Below are 19,451 nucleotides of genomic sequence, written 5' to 3'. Positions count from 1 at the left end.
TTTGCAAATTGATGTATGAACAACATAATTCCTGTGCCTTTAGTTTAGATGCACATAAAAACTGCAATATTTCATGAATTGTAGATGGACTTACCTGCTAACTATCCCGTAAAAGCTTTAAGCTTTTATATCAGATTTCTAACCTGGATCCACTGCTGGAAGAGGATAGGTGACTGTAGGACTATCACACTGCATGTAAAAGAGAATTGGACATCTGACCTTGATGTTCAATTGTTCATTATTGGAGAGGATACCGAAGGAAAAGATTGAATCACTTGCAGACCTCACCTCCCTCAAATACTCAGCCAGAAAAATACCTCATCTGCAAAATGCTCAGAAATGCAGTCCATTGCTGCATCAATGTTGAATTTGTTTTGTAATGCATGGCAGTCTCTGCACCAGCAGTACATGTAACATCTGCCACTTTAAGGGAATGCATGAATGGACCTTGTTCCTATAGTTAGAGCCATAAAAGCTATTTAAAAATGTTTGGTATTCACACTCCAATAGTGTAATGGTGAGATCAAATGCGTGTTATATTGCTGAGTGTCTTCAGTCTTGTACCTTGCCATCTGTGGGATATGTCAGTGTAGTAGGCAATTGAATTAACCTGTGATTAGTGTAGTGCATTAAACATATGTATCAAGTGTATGAATTTCCAAGCCTGATATAATTTTCAACAGCTCACGCAGTTTGGTGCAGCAAAACTACTTTGAACTATTGTACAATATATGATGCCAGATTACTCTGGGTAATCTGTGAGGAAGCAGTTGGGTAATAATTAATGTCTTTGATCAACTATCAGTCCAAATGTCTTTTAAATGTTGTTATAGTAAGCACCATATTGCCTAGTGTTGCTTACTATAAGGTCCAAGCTACTTCCATGTGGTAAAAGTTGCCTCTCGGAAAAGAATTGCCATTAAATTTCCACTCTCACCTTAAACCTATGTCTTCTGGTTCTCGATTTCCCCTAATTTGGGCAAAATAGCCTGTGCAGTCAATTTATCTATTTTATAGACTTCAATAAGATCACCCCTCAACCTGCTGCAATCTAAGGAATAAAGTCCAAGGCTGGAAGCTTTCAGATTTTTTCCTTTCTTCCCATATTTGTGTTTTTGGAATTTTATAAGCAAATATTTTGTATAGTGGGTACTTCAGTATGGAATATCTTTTGTGGCCTTTTCTATTTCCAGGTTGTGGTAAATTGGAAGGAAAATTGCAATGCCTGAAAACAGGTCTCAAAACATAAGTGGTTCACAACTCTGCAGTTCTTGTAGGATGGCAAATTGCTTCTAGGATCATCGTGGCTTTGCATATGCAGGGCTAACATTGGCTACACATTTGAAAGATGTGTAGCCAATATGGAAAATGTTGTATGAGATATTTGATTGTATAACTAGCTTTCTGATATGCTATCTATTTTATTACGCGGGACAATCCACAAAGTCTAGTATGTGCTTTCTATATGATCTTTTTGCACTGCCCTTTCCCTCAAGTACATGCCCTTCCCTATCAAAAGAGCCATTCATCTCCTTTATACCCAAAAACCTCCCCCCTCCCGCTTTTATTTTCTTGCAAAAGTATTTTCCTCATCTTATCTTTATCAAGTTATCTTTCTCATAACAGTTTCAATCCTTCCAATCTGATTTCTGCCCCTACCAAAGAATGCTAAAATGGTTTCAATCAAAGGCAAACGTGATGGTATGAACTTTCCAACTTTTTTCAATGAATTCAATACATCCACAATACTTTCAAAAAACGATTCTACTGAACCAGCAAGTTGCCTACCAGTTTTTTTTGTCATGAATGTCTTGCTTGCTACTGTTCTGCAATTAAATGCTATGACAAACTATGACTTGCTCTTTGAGATATCTGGAACTTTTATTTAAGTAAATGTTCATTTAATGTCTGGATACATAGTATATTTAATTATTTTAGTGCTTGAATGAAGGTTTCTGATTATCAGTATGAATACAATGTAACTCCATCATTTGAATTAGATTATAAAAACAGTTTGATTAGTTAACTGCTTTTATTGACATGGTAATTTAAAAAAAAGTTCAGTTACATTGTTCCACACGACGTGTAATGGCGTTCCAGTTGAAAACACTAATAAAGATAGATCATTTGCAGAAGACTTTATGACATTTCCAGTTGCAACTTAAATTTCTTCAACATATTTGTCAGCAATACATTAGAAAATGTTGAACATTTAAAAACACTTTATAATATTAACAATCATATTTAGGCAAACCCATTAAAATAAATAACAATTTAAAAAAAAGTTAAATGCATTTTGCTCATTGTGTATTGACTGTGTTCATTGCAGCCTTTGGAAGTAATACTTAAAGTAATGAGAAAATTGCATTGCCCATATTAACATTACAGTTTGTATGGCTAAATTTATTTTACTGAAGTAATTTAGGATATGGAGTATGAACAGGGCAAAAACATGAATAAAAACTACGACAAATGAATGGATTTTAAATCTTATTAATAAAAGTACAGAAAACATCATAGAACCGAATGTAAAAATCAGTACACTCACTTCAACTCGTGTTTATATGTTAATAACTAAACAGACAAATTAGGCTGAAACCTTAAAGCTAACATTGACTGAAATACTGCCAAGAGACTGTGTAATACAACCAGCCTCCATTTTTCACATTCTGCACTGCCCAAGCCAATCAGGATTCTGCTGCTGTTTTAATGAATAAGCTGCATGCAAGGAAATGTAGTGGAACTTTCAATATTGTGAACTTACACATCAGTATGCTGCCACAATTAAACAACATAAAATTAAGCCACATCATTAGCTTCACGCACAGCATAAATTTCAAATTACCGATGTAGAAGAGTTGGGTTTCATGTTGTTCACAATACATTTCCTGTGATGAATTTTGCATTACCACCAACTCTTTTAGTGCTGGCTTCTTTAGCATGTTCATGTAACATTTCTTATATGATATAAACCTTTTGCTCAACTTATGTACCAACTTCACCAATAGTAATTTCACTGGTATCAGATTTGTCAAATTCATGATCATTGACAGCACTGAGTTCACCAGAACTTACTGCACGAATGCTGACATCACCAGGAGTTACATCACCAGGAGTTACATCACTAGGAGTTACATCACTAGGAGTTACATCAATTTTGCTGTTGCTCCCAGAGTTTTTTTGATTACCTTCAATTTCTTCTTGCGAACTTTGCTTGTTTTCATTTTGTACTGTTTCACTCTGCTCGATGGATGTATTACTGATTTTGGCACTGCTATCCGGAATGGTGATTTGACCAGCACTTCCAAGGCGACTGGATGCCACTACAGCTTTTACTACAGCCTGTTAAATACAAAACCAAACACAATTTCTGAGCTGCAGCAAGGGAACAGCTTGAACTTGTAATATGAGCTGACATAGTATGAGAATGTTATTGAACAATTAAAATAATTGATATTGAAATTTCAAGGCAACCAGCTATGGACATTAGTTAGAGCAGTGCTTCTTAAACTATTTCAGTGTCATTCACCCTTGAGTCTCTATCACAAAATGTCATTCACCCTTGACTAAATTTTCTTATGTTTTTTGGTAATTTTCGTCTTATTCTCCCTTGTGTATAATTTTATATATAATTTATTTTGTCACATAACATAACATAAATTAACAAATTTCTGAATTGTTTATTCAACATTTTAAACATCGTAAAAATATGTAAAGAAAACTAGGAGTGAAAAAAAAGTATAATTATCACTGTAGTTGGAAAATAATTCTATTAGAATGATAAAAAAAACATTCCAACGTCTAAACACTGGGCTTCAGCCCCATCCTACCCTTTCGGGCTTTGATTACTGCAGTTTTTTTTCTTGGAAAACTAGCTCAAAAAACCATGGAGCACATAAATTGTCAACACAAAGTAAAGTTATCGTTTAACAGTTGCTTCAGATTCAACTTTAATTGTCATTGTCAGTGTATAGTACAGAGACAACGAAATGCAGTTAGCACCTCCGTGGAAGAGCGACATAGAATATGATTTCAATAAATAAATCTATTTACATGCATACAGATAGTGTTTTTCCTGTGGGAGGAGTGTCCGGGGGGGGGGATTGGCAGTCACCGAGGTACGTTGTTGAGTAGTGTGACAGCCGCAGGGAAGAAGCTGTTCCTGGACCTGCTGGTCCGGCAACGGAGAGACCTGTAGCGCCTCCCGGATGGTAGGAGGGTAAACAGACCATGGTTGGGGTGAGAGCAGTCCTTGGCGATGCTGAGCGCCCTTCGCAGTCAACGCTTGCTTTGGACAGACTCAATGGAGGGGAGTGAGGAACCGGTGATGCGTTGGGCAATTTCCATCACCCTCTGCAGTGCTTTCCGGTCGGAGACAGAGCAGTCGCCATACCATACTGTGATACAGTTGGTAAGGATGCTCTCGATGGTGCAGCGGTAGAAGTTCACCAGAATCTGAGGAGACAGATGGACCTTCTTCAGTCTCCTCAGGAAGAAGAGACGCTGGTGAGCCTTCTTGACCAGAGTAGAGGTATTGTGGGTCCAAGAGAGGTCATCGGAGATGTTGACCCCCAGGAACCTGAAGCTGGAAACACCTCCGTCCCGTTGATGTGGATGGGGTGTGCGTGCCGCCCCTAGACTTCCTGAAGTCTACAATGAGCTCCTTGGTCTTCTTGGAGTTAAGGGTCAGGTTGTTGTCAGCGCACCATGCTGCTAGGAGCTGGACCTCCTCCCTATAGGCCGACTCATCGTTGTTGCTGATGAGGCCAATCACCGTTGCTTACGGCGATCCTCCAGTGTTGCCATTTATTTATTTATGATCCCACTAGTTTGTTCTTCCCTAAAAGCTTATATTACAGTAAATTTGGGAAATATCTTGCTACTTTGAAATTAGAAAACCATAGGTAGAGTGAAAATAAAAATAAAATTTTCAGCTCCACTGCCATTAAAACCAATAAGCGCTTACTAACCACTTTAATGGCAATGCCTTTATTAAATATAGGAAATAAAATCGGAATAAATTAAGTCATTCACCTTTCATTCACCCCTCTAGTTTCATTCACTAGTTTTATACCTCACGCTGCCTCGGCAAGGCCACTAGTATAATCAAGGACGAGTCCCACTGTCCGCACTCCTTCTTCTATCAGACATGCGGTACAGAAGTGTGAAAACATACACCTCCAGATTCAGGGACAGATTATTTCCACCTGTTAACAGGCAACAGAACCATCATATCACTAACTAGTGAGCAGTCCAGACCTACCAAATACCTCATTGGAGATCCTCAGATTATCTTTAATTGGACTTTACTCAACGGGTAGTTAAGACTTTACGAGTAGATGCAGTCTCTACAGCACTCTCAAGTGGCCTGCCATTCATTCTGTAGGTCCTGCCCATGTTAGTCTTCCCAAAATGATACTCCTCACATTTCTATATTAGATTCCATCAACCATTCCTTGGCCCTCCTGCCCAACTGATCAAGATTGAATCAGTTAAAATTTAACATTTAACAAGGCCAACTTTGAAGGTATGAGAGAGGGACTCGCTCAGGTAGATTGGACTAGGTTGTTAGAAGGAAAATAAATGTTAGGAAAGTGGGATGGTTTTAAATTTGTGCTGACAAGAGCTCTGAACATGCACGCACGTCCCTGTTGGAGTGAAGGGCAGGGCAGGCAAACATAAGGAAGCTTGGATGATGAGGAAAATGGAAGCATTGGTTAAAAATAGGGAGGAGGCATGGGACACGTATAGGCAGCTGGGTTCAAGTGTATCCCTGGAGGAGTTTCGGGAACTAAGGAGCAAACTTAAAAATGAAATCAGAAGCGCAAAAATGGGACAGGAGATAGTTCTGGCAGAAAGGATAATCCCAAGAGGTTTTATGCGCATAAAGGGTAAATGTAGAGAGAGTGGGACCTCTCAGGGATCAAAACAGTCAACTCGTTGGAGCCACAGGAGATGGGCAAGGTCCTCAATTAGTATATATCTGTTATTACTGTGAAGAAAGTCAATAGGACTGAGGAACTTGGGACAGTCAATGGAAGTGTCTTGCGAGCAGTCAGTATTACGGTCAAAGAGGTGCTGATGCGTGTGAAGGTAGACAAATCTCCCGGGTCGGATCAGATATATTTCCGAGATCATTAGGAAACGAGAGAGAAAATTGCGGGAGCCCTGGCTGAAATTTATGAGCTGTCATTAAATACAGACGAGGGTGGAAGACTGCAGGGTGGCAAATGTTGCGACTCTCTTCAAGAATGTCTGCAGGGAAAGAGCTGGGAATAATAATGCGTAACATGTGTTGACGGGAGGTGACGAGACTTTTCAGAGGGATAGGATATACACGCATTTAGATGGGTAAAGGCTGATTAGGGATAGCTGGGATAGTTTTGTACATGGGATATCGTGTCTCACAAATGTGATTTTAGATTTTTGAAGATGTGACGATAAAGGTTGATGAGGGCAGAGCTGTAGATGTATATATATGGATTTTTAATTTGTGTTTCTGTGATGTCTTTATTATTTATTTTATTCTGATTATATGTTTTTTATTCCTGTTAATCTCTGTAAGGTGTCCTTGAGATTTCTGAAAGGCGCCCAAAAATAAAATGTATTATTATTATTATTATTATTTCAGCAAAGCATTCAACGAGATTCCACATGGTAGGATGCTCTGGAAGGTTTGATCGCATGGGATCAATAAACAATAGACAATTGGTGCAGGAGTAGGCCATTCGGCCCTTCGAGCCAGCACCGCCATTCCATGTGATCAAGGCTGATCATCCCCAATCAGTACCCCGTTCCTGCCTTCTTCCCATATCCCCAGACTCCGCTATTTTTAAGAGCCCTATCTAGCTCTCTCTTGAAAGCATCCAGCGAACCTGCCTCCACTGCCCTCTGAGGCAGAGGATTCCACAGACTCGCCACTCTCTGTGAGAAAAAGTGTTTCCTCATCTCCGTTCTAAATGGCTTACTCCTTATTCTTAAACTGTGGCCCCTGGTTCTGGACTCCCCCAACATCGGGAACATGTTTCCTGCCTCTAACGTGTCCAAGCCCTTAACAATCTTGTATGTTTCAATGAGATACCCTCTCATCCTTCTAAACTCCAGTGTGTACAAGCCCAGCTGCTCCATTCTCTCAGCATACGACAGTCCTGCCATCCCGGGAATTAACCTTGTAAACCTACGCTACACTCCCTCAATAGCAAGAATGGCCTTTCTCAAATTAGGGGACCAAAACTGCACACAATACTCCAGGTGTGGTCTCATTAGGGCTGTACAACTGCAGAAGGACCTCTTTGCTCTGATATTTGATTCCTCTTGTTATAAAGGCCAACATGCCATTTGCTTTCTTCACTGCCTGCTGTACCTGCATGCTTACTTTCATAGACTGATGTACAAGGACCCCCCAGATCCCGTTGTACTTCCCCTTTTCCCAACTTGATGCCATTTGCCCGGCTAAACTGAGCAATCGAGGGAGAAGGGCTTTGGTCAGGGGGGTGACCAAGAACCCGATGGTCACTGTGACAGAGCTCCAGAGTTCCTCTATGGAGATGGGCGAACCTTGCAGAAGGACAACTAAATCTGCAGCACTCCACCAATCAGGCCTTTATGGTAGAGTGGCCAGACGGAAGTCATTCCTCAGTAAAAGTCACATGACAGCCCGATTGGAGTTTGCCAAAAGGCATGTGAAACAAAATTCTGTGGTCTGAAGAAACCAAGATTAAACTCTTTGGCCTGAATGCCAAGCGTCACGTCTGGAGGAAACCAGGCACCGCTCATCACCTGGCCAATACCATACCTACAGTGAAGAATGGTGGTGGCAGCATCATGCTGTGGGGATGTTTTTCAGTGGCAGGAACTGGGAGTCTAATCAGGATCGAGGGTAAGTTGACCAGAACAAAGTACAGAGAGATTCTTGAATGAAAACCTGCTGCAGAGCGATCTGGACCTCAGACTGGGGCGGAGGTTCACCTTCCAACAGGACAACGACCCTAAGCACACAGCCAAGACAACGCAGGAGTGGCTTTGTGACAAGTCTGTGAATGTCCTTGAGTGGCCCAGCCAGAGCCCGGACTTGAACCCGATCGAACATCTCTGGATGGACCTGAAAATATCTACGCATCGACGCTCCCCATCCAACCTGACAGAGCTTGAGAGAATCTGCAGAGAAGAATGGGAGAAATTACCCAAAAACAGGTGTGCCAAGCTTGTAGTGTCATACCCAAGAAGACTTGAGGCTGTAATCGCTGCCAAAGGTGCCTCAATAAAGTACTGAGTAAAGCTTTTTTTATTATGGGGTATTGTGTGTAGATCGATATAAAAAAAAGAATTTAATCCATTTTAGAATAAGGCTGTAATGTAACAAAATGTGGAAAAAGTGAAGGGGTCTGAATACTTTCTGAATGCACTGAACAATGATTCAGATGACAATGTACATGGCATGATTAGCGTTTGCAGATGATACAAAAGTTGGTGGTATTGCAGATAGTGAATATGGTTGTCAAAAATTGCAACAGGATCTTTTTCGGTTGACCATGTGTTCTGAGGAATGGTTGATGGAATTTAATACGAGGTGTTGCATTTAATTTGAGGTGTTGCATTTTGGAAAGTCTACCCTGGACAGGACCTACATAGTGCATTGTAGGGGTCTGGGAAGTGTTGTAGAGCAGAGGGATCTAGGAATGCAGGTACATAGTTCCTTGAAGGTGGCATCATGGGTAGATGGGGTGGTCAAAAAGGCTTTTGGCACATTGGCCTTCATCAGTCAGAGTTTTGAGTATAGAAGTTGCAAGGACATTGGTGAGGACACATTTAGAATATTGTGTTCAGTTCTGGGCACCATGTGAAAGGAAAGATGTTAAGTTAGAAAGTGCAGAGAAGATTTACAAAGGTGTCAGGGCTCGTAGGTCTGAGCTATAGGGAGAGGTTGAGCAAGCTGGGACTCTATCCCCTGGAGCGGAGGAGGATCTTATAGAGATGTATAAAATCATGAGAAGAATAGATTGGGTAGAAGCACAGAGTCTCTTGTCCACACAGAGAGTGGTGAATCTCTGGAACTCCCTGCCACAGAGGGTAGTCGAGGCCAGTTCATTGACTATATTTAAGAGGGAGTTAGATGTGGCCCTTGTGGCTAAGGGGATCAGAGGGTATGGAGAGAAGGCAGGTACGGGATACTGAGTTGGATGATCAGCCATGATCATATTGAATGGCGGTGCAGGCTCGAAGGGCCGAATGGCCTACTCCTGCACCTAATTTCTATGTTTCTATGTTTCTATGTCCAGAGTAGGGGAATCAAGAACCAGATGGCATAGGTTTAGGGTGAAGGTGGAAAGATGTTATAGGAATCTGAGGAGTATCCTTTTCACAAAAAGGGTGGTGGGTGTATGGACGAGCTGCCGGAGGAGGTAGTTGAGGCAGGGGCTATCGCAACGATTAAGATTTAGACAGGTACATGGATAGGACAGGTTTAGAAGGATATGGGTCAAACACAGGCAAGTGGGACTATTGCAGATGGGTTGGTGGTGTGGGCAAGTTGAGCCAACATGTTGGTTGGTGTGGGCCGGTTGAGCCAAAGGTCCTGTTTCCACATTCTATGACTCCAGGATTCTTCTGCAATTTTTGACAACTATCTTCTCTATTTACATTACCACCTAGCTTTGTCAAATCTCATCCAAATCATTGATATAGATGACAAACAGCAATCATCTATTTATACATTAAAGTCGTTTGTATATATCTCACACAAAACAGATCCCTGCAGAATTTCATTGGTCACAGACCTCCAGCTGAAAAAATGAAGAACCATTCATTCATTTAATCAGCTGAAATCCATATATATACATCTGCCTGATTAAAGTTTTTCCTCATCTTCTTTTGAAAGGTACATGCTTTTATTCTGAGGTTGTGCTCTCTGGTCCTAGACTCTCCCACTAGTGAAAACATTATTTCCGCATCCACTCTATACAAGCCTTTCATGATTCGGTAAGTTTTAATGTGGTGTCCCTCATCCTTCCAAACTCTAGCGAGTACAGGCCCAGAGCTGTCAAATGCTCATCATATATCATTAACCCAATCATCCCTGGGATTATTCTTGTAAACATCTTCTGGACCCTCTCCAGCGCCAGCACATCTCTCCTCAGATATGTGGTTCAAAACTGCTCACATACTCCAAATGCAGTCTGACCAGTGCCTTATAAAGCCTCAGCATTACATCCCTATTTTTATATTCTAGTCCTCTTGAAATAAATGCTAACATTGCATTTGCCTTCCTTACTACAGATTCAACTTGCAAATTAACCTTTTGGGAATCCTGTACCAGTACTTCAAAGTCCCTTTGCACTTCCAATTTCTGAATCAATTCATTTAGAAAATAGTCTATTCCTTTATTCCTACTACCAATGTGCATGACCGCACACTTTGCTACACTGTATTCCACCTGTCACCTGTCTACTATCCCAATCTATCTAAGTCCTTATGCAGACTCCCTGCATCCTCTACACGACCTAACCCTCCATCTATCATCATAACAACCGGAAACCTGTCCACAAAGCCATCAATTCCATCATCCAAATCATTGATATTCAACATGAAGAGTAGCAACTGTGGAACACTACTAGTCACTGGCACATTGGAAGGTTAAATGTGGTAACCATTGCAACCAACCCCAAATATGTTTCACATTGAATATCTACATTCTATAAACTCATCTGGGTTCTCAACTGCAAACTCATTCATTGAGTTTTAACTAGATCTGTACTGTTGCATTGCGCAACTTATATTGTTGCAAAATATGTTTTTTTTTGTGTAGACACTACATTTAAACAATTAGTTACTGCAAATGTGGCCATTACTGATACTGTTGGATAAAGTGAGGTTAGGTTTAACGGAAGTTTTTTCATTTCTGCATGATATGACGGGTACAGAATATTACATTATTCAGGAACCTGGTTATTGCTTTTAATTCCCTGTGTGAAATGCTACAAAGTGATGCTGTTCACGATAGATACAGGCTAGCCTAGATGCACTTTACTAGGTTTTATAATTAGCATGGTCTTTGTAGAATCCCCGATCAGAAGTGTTGGAAGGGCAACGTGAATGACCAATCTATTACATTTAGTGTATTTGGATTCCAAATGTACAATCACATGTGAATGTTCCTTGAGGGGAATTCTTATTGGGAATATGGGAAACCCAGGGGGGCATGGAAGGCATAAACCTGTAAAATTGAGTGCAAATTGCACATAAAAGCCAACATGTACATGTTTTTAACATAGCACACATTTCCAGTGAAAGTCTAGCCCATCGGGTAATTAGACCAGGTATTTTCACGCACTATTCATCTCTGCTGCCTCGCCAACAGTCTGTCTGTGCTTTCTTTTTTTCTGTTATTTTTAGTATGTATCAAAAATTATGTTTTAGTGTTCCTTGGTTTGTTTTATGTGGGGGGGTGGGGGTCAGGGGAAACTTTTTTCAATCTCTTACCTCGACGGAGGTGCGATTTTTTTCCGTATCGTATCTCTGTCCTCACTGCGGCCTAACATTGTGGAGTTGGCGGCCTTTCCTGGAGACCAACGGGCTCTCCAAGCAGCAGGACTTTAACATCCCTTTGTCGGGGATCGAAGCTCCAACCGTGGGGCCTGTGGACTTTAACATCGTTAATCTCACGGTCTCTGGTAAGAAGAGGCCGACTCAGGAGCTTCATGTCATGGAGAGAGTTTCAACCGCCCCGACGGGGGAGTTTCAAACTCCGCAACCGGGGCTTCGATCATCGGTTGCGGGGGCTTTGATCGCCCCCGACTGCGGATGGTTTGACTGCCCCGACCGCGAGAGAACAAAGACAAAGAAGATTGAACTTTATTGCCTTCCATCACAGTGAGGAATGTGGAATCCACTGTGATGGAAGTTATGTTAACTTTTATGTAGTTGTGTGTCTTGTTGCTTTTCACTTAGCATGGCTGTTTGGTAACTCAAATGTCACACTGTACCTTAATTGGTACATGTGACAATAAACTGACCTTGAAACCTTGATTTAGTTAAAAGATCAGATCAAGCTTACTGATGCACAAGGAACCCAGTCTTGTTGCCTCACAAAGGATCTCACTCACTAGAATAGTTTGCAGTTTTGAAGATAAACTCTGAAAAGTGATTGCAAAAGTACATTAACATTTTTAGATTTTTTGCATATTGCAGGAGCATACATGACTGGAGCAAATTTTGTTTTTGTTACATTCATTGAGAAATCTGAAGAAATCTAAAACAGCAAAGTTTACAGTTTATAACACATAACTAAAAGACTAAATTTATTTTTTCAGAATTTATTGAATCTTACTTTTAGTTTGCGGCGAGCATTGAATTCTTTAAGTTTCCTTTGTGCATTGTTCATGTGCACAAAATTTGCAGCTCTTCCTGTTACCCATGGATGCAGTAGTGCCTGATAAGTAGTTAGACGCTTCTTAGGGTCCAAAAGGATCAACTTTCTAACCTGCAAAATAATGATTTGCGTGTCATGAAAAAATTCCTCAATGGATGCAATACAATTTTTATAGTAAATATAAAATCTGCTAGATTCATTAGCTCCATCTTTCTTTGGGGATTTTCAGTTCAGGAAATTATAAAAATTTCTATCTTGAAAAATTCCCTTCACCTGTTGCAGTCTGGTTTCTGTCATTTGACATATATGCTAGTGTCTGAAATCATTTTGAAAAATAATGTGTAATAATAGATGTAATAAATACATCAAGAACTGTGTTGTAATTTGTTTGTCATTAGTTTTCTGCAAAGGTATTTTGTTTTGGTACTTACCAGATCTTTTGCATTAAGTGAGACTTCATCCCACCAGGGGGAGACAAACTCATAGTCACAGTTAAGAATCTTCTTATACATGTGTTGATCACCCCTCTCATCGTAGAAAGGTTCAAACCCACATAACCTGTCAAAAGAAGAGAGCCAGATGACTATTCTCCTGAATATTGCAAGCCTACACTAATCAGGGGACCATGGTATTTTGATGCAGTTAGATTCCATCATGTGCATTTTCACCTTTTGAATGAATGAATTAATTAATCAATTAATGTTTATTGGCCAAGTATGTACACATACAAGAAATTAGCCTTGGTGCTCAGCTCGCAAGTAATAACACGACGTACAGTAAACAATTAAGAATAAAACATAAAACATTAAGAATAAGACATTATAGTTTAAACATGTGAATACCAGAGCAAAAGGAGGCTACAGACTTTTGGTTATCGAGTAGTTTTCGTGGAAAAAAGCATTTTTTATGTCTGCCTTCCAGAGGAAAGTGCTTCAGAGTTTGTGGCCAGGGTGAGAGGGGGTCAGAGATGATCTTACCTGCTGTGGTGTTGTTGATGGTGAGGGGGGGGGGGGGGGGTGAGGGGGGGGGGGGGGGTGAGGGGATGGGGAGCTCTCCTAATGGAATGCTCTTAATTCCACTGTCTTAAGAGCATTGAGCTCCAGGTTGTTACAAAGGCACCAGGACGCCACTGTGTTACTTCCTGTCGGCAGGCAGATTCCTCCCCATCCTGGATCAGATCAATCAGGGTTGTGTCGTCCACAAACTTGAGAAGTTTGACAGAGGAGTCTGAGGAGGTGCAGTCGTTGGTGTAGAGAGAGTAAAGGAGAGGGAAGAGTATGCAGCCTTGCGGTGCTCCTATGAGAAGGTAATTTGAGTATTAATTTGGGTCAAATCCATCTAGACAATTCCCACCAGGCTATGTCTGGCCCAGGTAAACAAATATGCTGGAGAAACTCAGCGGGTGAGGCAGCATCTATGGAGCAAAGGAAATAGGCAACGCTTTGGGTCGAAACCCTTCTTCAGACCCATATCCCTCTAAATTTTTCATGTCCATGTACCTGCCCAAATGTCTTTGAAATATAATGATAGTACCTGTCTCAACTACCTTCTCTGTCAGCTTGTTCCATATACCCACCACCCTTCGTGTGAAAAGGTTCACTCTAACAGGAACATGCATGCTGTGAACTCATGTCACCACAATTTTTAAAGCACTTTTCAGACATTCCTTGGTCCATAAACAACCTTCTCCAATCAACTTTAGCACATTTCTATTCAATACCATCAGTTGGCCTCGCCTTAATTTAGAATTTTTACTTTTTTAGCAGGCACGGAGGGGGAGATGGAGGCACAGAGAGGGAGACATGGAGGCACAGAGAGGGAGACACGGACGCACAGAGAGTGACACGGAGGCACATAGAGAGGGGCACGGAGGCACACAGAAAGGGGCACGGAGGCACACAGAGAGGGGCACGGAGGCACACAGAGAGGGGCACGGAGGCACACAGAGAGGGGCACGGAGGCACACATAGAGAGTAGGTATGTTACAAACCTTACCTTCAGCGGTACTGCAGTCTCTCACTGCCCCTGTGCACAACTTTGGCGCCTTTGCGAGGGGGGCGGGTTTAAAATGCGTTTTATTCCCAGCCTGTTAAAATCGATTTTTGTCAGGCTGTTTAGCTGCTGAAGAATAATCGCTCTGACATCGGTTTTATTTAGTTTTTTTTAAATTGCACTGGATATTTTAAGAGCAGGAGTAATTTAAAAATCAACTTCTAAAGCCATCAACACCGACAACGGGGACGGATTTCACGTATGGAACAGGTAAAGGAAAGCCGTTTATTTTACATATAAACGTGCTTCTTAGGATGCCTTTAATCAAAATTTTACATTGCGAAAAGGTGACTTAGGACCCATACAAACCGGCAGTATTTCTTCTGCCGATATGGGGTTTAAATTCACCGCAGCCGCAACGTTCCAAACGATCGCGTTCCACAAAATCCCACTCGCAAGATGATTAAAATGGCCATTAATTTAAGGGAATTAAACACAAAATTCCTTCCATTAGGTCTATAAATTCATGACAATGAGATTTAAAAATCATGTTATATTGTGAATTCTTGTGTGAATGTTATTTGGACACTTAGGCTATTTAAAAATGTTAACCTTTTCTTAAGAAATTGATAGATGTTTAGATCTAGTAATTGAATTTTGTAATTAGCTACAATTAGGGAACTAACTAATTATATGCTTTAATTTCAGGTCATCCAAGTAAGATTGTTTCATATTTGTTTCAGAATGCTTCAATCTATAATAACTGAAAATTTCATTCAGTTCTCTTAATTTTTAAGAAAGGTATGGGCTTTTGACTGTCCTCGATCACAGCTTTTGAGTTAAGTCAATGGAAAAGTAATACGGAACAAGATGCTAATTTCCAAGTATGAAAATGGCCATAACTGTTTTCATACTGAAGCTATGAAAGTGAATTAGGTGTCAAATTAAACTTCTTTTTATGCTTTATGTGATGGGATAAATTGCAGACTTGATTTTTTAAATCTCAAAATTTGGTAACATGCTACAGAGAGGGACACACAGAGAGGAGCACACAGAAAGGGGCATACAGAAAGGGGCACACAGAAAGGGGCACAGAGACAGGGGAGCTTCCTGCCTTTTGGAGCTGGGGTTTCTGATTTGCGGTGTGTTTTGAGCGGGCGACCCTGCTGCTGCGAGCGGGCGGACGATCAAAAGCAGCAGAGGGGTGGCCGATCGTGGCTTCCACGACGGGAAGACTTTACTCACTGCGCCAGGGAGAGAGAGAGAAAGGGAGAGAGAGTACAGGGCCCACCTGCTGCTGCGAGCGGGCGGACGGTCAAAAGCAGCAGAGGGCCGGCTGATTGAGAGAAAGGGGGGGGGGGGGAAGAAGGGAGGGAGGAGAGGGGTACGGCCGCCCAGCAGCCGTCGGCCTCAGAGTCAGCCTCAACTCCATGGCCTCGCATCCTTGGCGCTTCAGACCCCGAGTACGGGGAGAGGGGGGGGGAGAGGGCAGAGTTGGGGTGTAGTAGGGGTGAAGGGGGGGAGAGGAAGGAGGGGATGGGGGAGAGAGGTGAAGTGGAGGTTGGAGCGAGTGGGCAGGCGGGCGCGTGTTGGAGTCCAGCAGCGGGAGGCGTGGTGCGAGCGTACTTAGAGGCATATGTTTGAGTTTTGTGATCAATTTTACTCAAAATCTGTGGAAATAATTGACCGAGAAGTGGATGTGTGAATGTAAAAGTAAAATCGCTAGCGAAATGGTAAAAATGGCGGTGTTTTTTCGTCCGGTTTTGGCGGAGTAACAAATCAAATGCAAAACGGCGTACACCCACACACCCACAGAGTTTTAAAAGTATACTAGACCAAGTGCAGACCCGTTGGGTCTGTTCTCATTTCCTAATAGTAGATCAAGCTTTGCCCCCTCGTTTGCAGCACCCTCTAAATATTGCCCAAGGAAACTTTCCTGAACATAACTGACAAATTCTACCCCATCTAAATCTTGTGCACTATAGTCTGTGCACTACTTATCTGTCCCAATTTATATTGGGAAAGATAAAGTCCCCTACCATGACAACCGTATCATCTTGCAGCTGCTTGCAATCAATCTGCTGGAATATTTGTCCTTCCAATTCCAGTTGACAAATTGGGGAGCCTGAGTAAACTCCCAACAAAGTGATCATCCCCTTTCTATTTCTCAGCACCACCCATATAGCCTCACTGGTCAACCCATCAGAAATGTCATCTCACACTACTACCGTGACATTCTTCTTAATCAATAAAGCAGCACCCCCACCTCTATATCTCCTGTAGCACTTGGAACCTGGAACATTATGCTACCAGTCCTGTCCCTCTCTTAAACAGCTACCACGTCCCAATCACACGTACCAGTTAGACCTCAAGCATTAAAATAAATACAATTCAACCCAGCAGTCCGTACTCACTCCCTGCTATGCTCATGCCTTTTCTGTCCATCAAACTTTCTTTCATCACCTTCCATTCTAGCTTCCCACCTGTCTCAGACCTGCATTGGATCTAGCCTCCCAGTGAATCTAATTTAAACCCATGTTTAATATTAATGGTGGATGTTCATGTAAAAAAAAATTTGGGTGTCTTGTTGCTCTTTATTGGTATGGCTGTATGGCAAATCTCCCGTTGAATTGCAACCTTGTCATGGTCGGGGAGCGTGTGTGTTTCAGTGATCCCTAGAGCGAGCTATGCCAGCGGGAGATTCGTCTCCTGTTAGGGTCTCCCATGCTGGACAGGTCGAGGGGTAGAGGTGAGACGAAGAGTGATCCACTGGTCCTCCAGGTTGGAGGTTGAGCACAGGGCTAACAACCCTGTCTCGTAAAACAAATATGTTACGGAAACAGCAACGAAAGGAATCAACACTACAGGGCGTGATGGACTTCCAGGGCTATCAACAGATGCTAGGATGAATGTCAATGGTGAAAGCCGAAAGGAAGCCACTGGCAGGAAGGTGGAAGTTCTAAATGCCAAAAAGGCGCTGGAACTGGATTAGCCATATACTGAGAAGAGAACCAGACAGCATCTCAAGAATAGCCCTGCATTGGACACCAGAAGGGAAATGGAAAAGAGGGAGAACCAAAACCACCTGGCGTCAAACTGTAGAGGAGGAAATGAAAACAATGGACCTGACCTAGGGTAGTGTCCAGACGCTAGCCCAGAACAGACAGGAGTGGAGGACCTTCGTTGCTGCCCCACATGCCGAGAGGCATAATAGGCAGTAAGTAATTAAGTAAGTGTATGGCAAATCAAATTCCTCGTATGTTGCAAAACATACTTGTGTGGCGGCACCTGGTGACAACCCAAGGTCACAACGAACCATCGGCTCTAGAGGGCGGCGTCTTGGTGTGGGAGACGCTAGTCATGGGGTTGGTACCCGAGTTCGTATTTAAGGCCGGGCAATACCCGTGTCCTTGAAGGAGTAGGGAGCTGTATTAGAGAGATTAAACACGTCTAGTGCACACAACTCGTGTCCGACTAGTTTTTGGCTGGACTCCTGCGAGTCCCCGCTACACTGGTGACCCCCGACCCCCAGGAGTGTAATCCTGGAAGGGAAATTTGAGGAAACAATGCATTCTGCTGCTGCCACCTACAAGGCCGACGAGGCCGGACTCAAGGCGGTCTCCCTAAAGCTACCGACCCACTTGGACCGGAGCGGGCGTCCGCCGTCCCAGGCTCCCGGAGATTCTTCCGAACCAAGCAAGCCCCCGGGGTGTGGGATTGTATCTAAGCGTTCGAGCCGCCCCATTCGGCGTCCTGTCCGGTTCGGTGCCTCGGGTTCTGGGGGTCATGTGGCGGCACCTGGTGACAACCCAAGGTCACAAAGAACCATCGGCTCTAGAGGGCGGCATCTTGGTGTGGGAGGCACTAGTCATGGGGTCGGTACCTGATTTGGTATTTAAGGCCGGGCAACACTGTGTCCTTGAAGGAGTATGGAGCTGTGTTAGAGAGATTAAACACATCTGGTGTACACAACACGTGTCCAACTAGTTTTTGGCCGGACTCCTGCGAGTCCCCGCTACACTTGGCTAATAAATTTCTATTATGATTATGATCTGTTTAGCACTAGAAGTTCCCGAGTTTTTAGGGAGCAGCTGTTCTATATTTACCTGACTGATATATAATTTCTCAAAGGTGGCATTCAAAAATTTGCCATATATTGCAACCAACAATCTGCTGCCACTCTAATAAAATTCCCCCAAAGTTGCCTATTCAGTATTAGATAATTTACTACATTAACAAGAAGGACAGACAAAATAATAGTTTTCATGAGAGTGTTAGATTTAGCTAAGGGAATCAAGGGATACGGGGAAAAACCTGAACGGGGTACTGATTTTGGATGGTCAGCCATGAACATATTGATTCGCAGTGCTGACTCGAAGGGCCGAATGGCCTACTCCTGTGCCTATTTTCTATGGAATTGCACAAAAAATGTGCATGCATCTTATTAAATGGCAAAACTGATTGGAAGCTTTATGGTCTAGTCCTGGTTCCATTTCTTATGTTCTTACATGGGCTGGGCAATGTCAATTCTCAATAAGTGAGAAGGAAAATCTGAAATAATAATCATAATCATACTTTATTAGCCAAGTATGTTTTGCAACATATGAGGAAATAGGACAGCATTCTATGTTTTCATTTCTAAATAGCGAGCGTCCTTTGACATTCACCAATATTTTTGCAAATTCCACCTGGAAACCTGTGATGGTACTGGTACTTATGTACTATTACAAGAAGGGGAGATTATATTGTGGTAGATGATCCAGCTCCTCAGTCTCGAAGCTTTTCCAGCATTCACAGAGCACAAGCCAGAAGTATGAAGGAATACACTCATCTAATATCAAACCAGCCTTGCCAGCAATACCCAATTTCTTTGGTGAAAAGATGAAAAATATTACCTCTTGCAACAAAATTATGAAAACTTTTACCATATACTTTCAATATAATTATGGAGAGGGTCAGAACTGGACCTAGGGTTGAGATTTTTGATTGGAGAAAGGCTAACTTTGAGGAGATGCAAAAGGATTTAAAAGGAGTAAATTGGGACTTTTTGTTTTATGGGAAGGATGTGGAGGAGAAATGGAGGACATTTAAA

The 19,451-nt window shown here is 42.2% G+C and overlaps 1 protein-coding gene across 1 annotated transcript in view; it reads right to left on the bottom strand.

Annotated features, from left to right (window-relative positions):
- Positions 1–2,052: 2,052 nt before the first annotated feature.
- The window catches only part of camk4 (calcium/calmodulin dependent protein kinase IV), a 130,390-nt gene continuing 112,991 nt past the window's right edge, over positions 2,053–19,451 (bottom strand). Inside the window, exons 9-11 of the mRNA XM_033017417.1 lie at positions 12,799–12,925; positions 12,326–12,478; positions 2,053–3,342 (exon numbers count right to left, since the gene is read on the bottom strand). Coding sequence (XP_032873308.1) covers positions 2,986–3,342; positions 12,326–12,478; positions 12,799–12,925 — 637 coding nt within the window. The 3' untranslated portion in view covers positions 2,053–2,985. The remainder of the gene's footprint in view (positions 3,343–12,325; positions 12,479–12,798; positions 12,926–19,451) is intronic.

The sequence above is a fragment of the Amblyraja radiata genome, chromosome 3, assembly GCF_010909765.2.
Source record: "Amblyraja radiata isolate CabotCenter1 chromosome 3, sAmbRad1.1.pri, whole genome shotgun sequence".
NCBI lineage: Eukaryota > Metazoa > Chordata > Chondrichthyes > Rajiformes > Rajidae > Amblyraja > Amblyraja radiata.
Note: the sequence above shows the minus strand (reverse complement) of the source record. Positions and strands in the feature narration are given on the sequence as shown.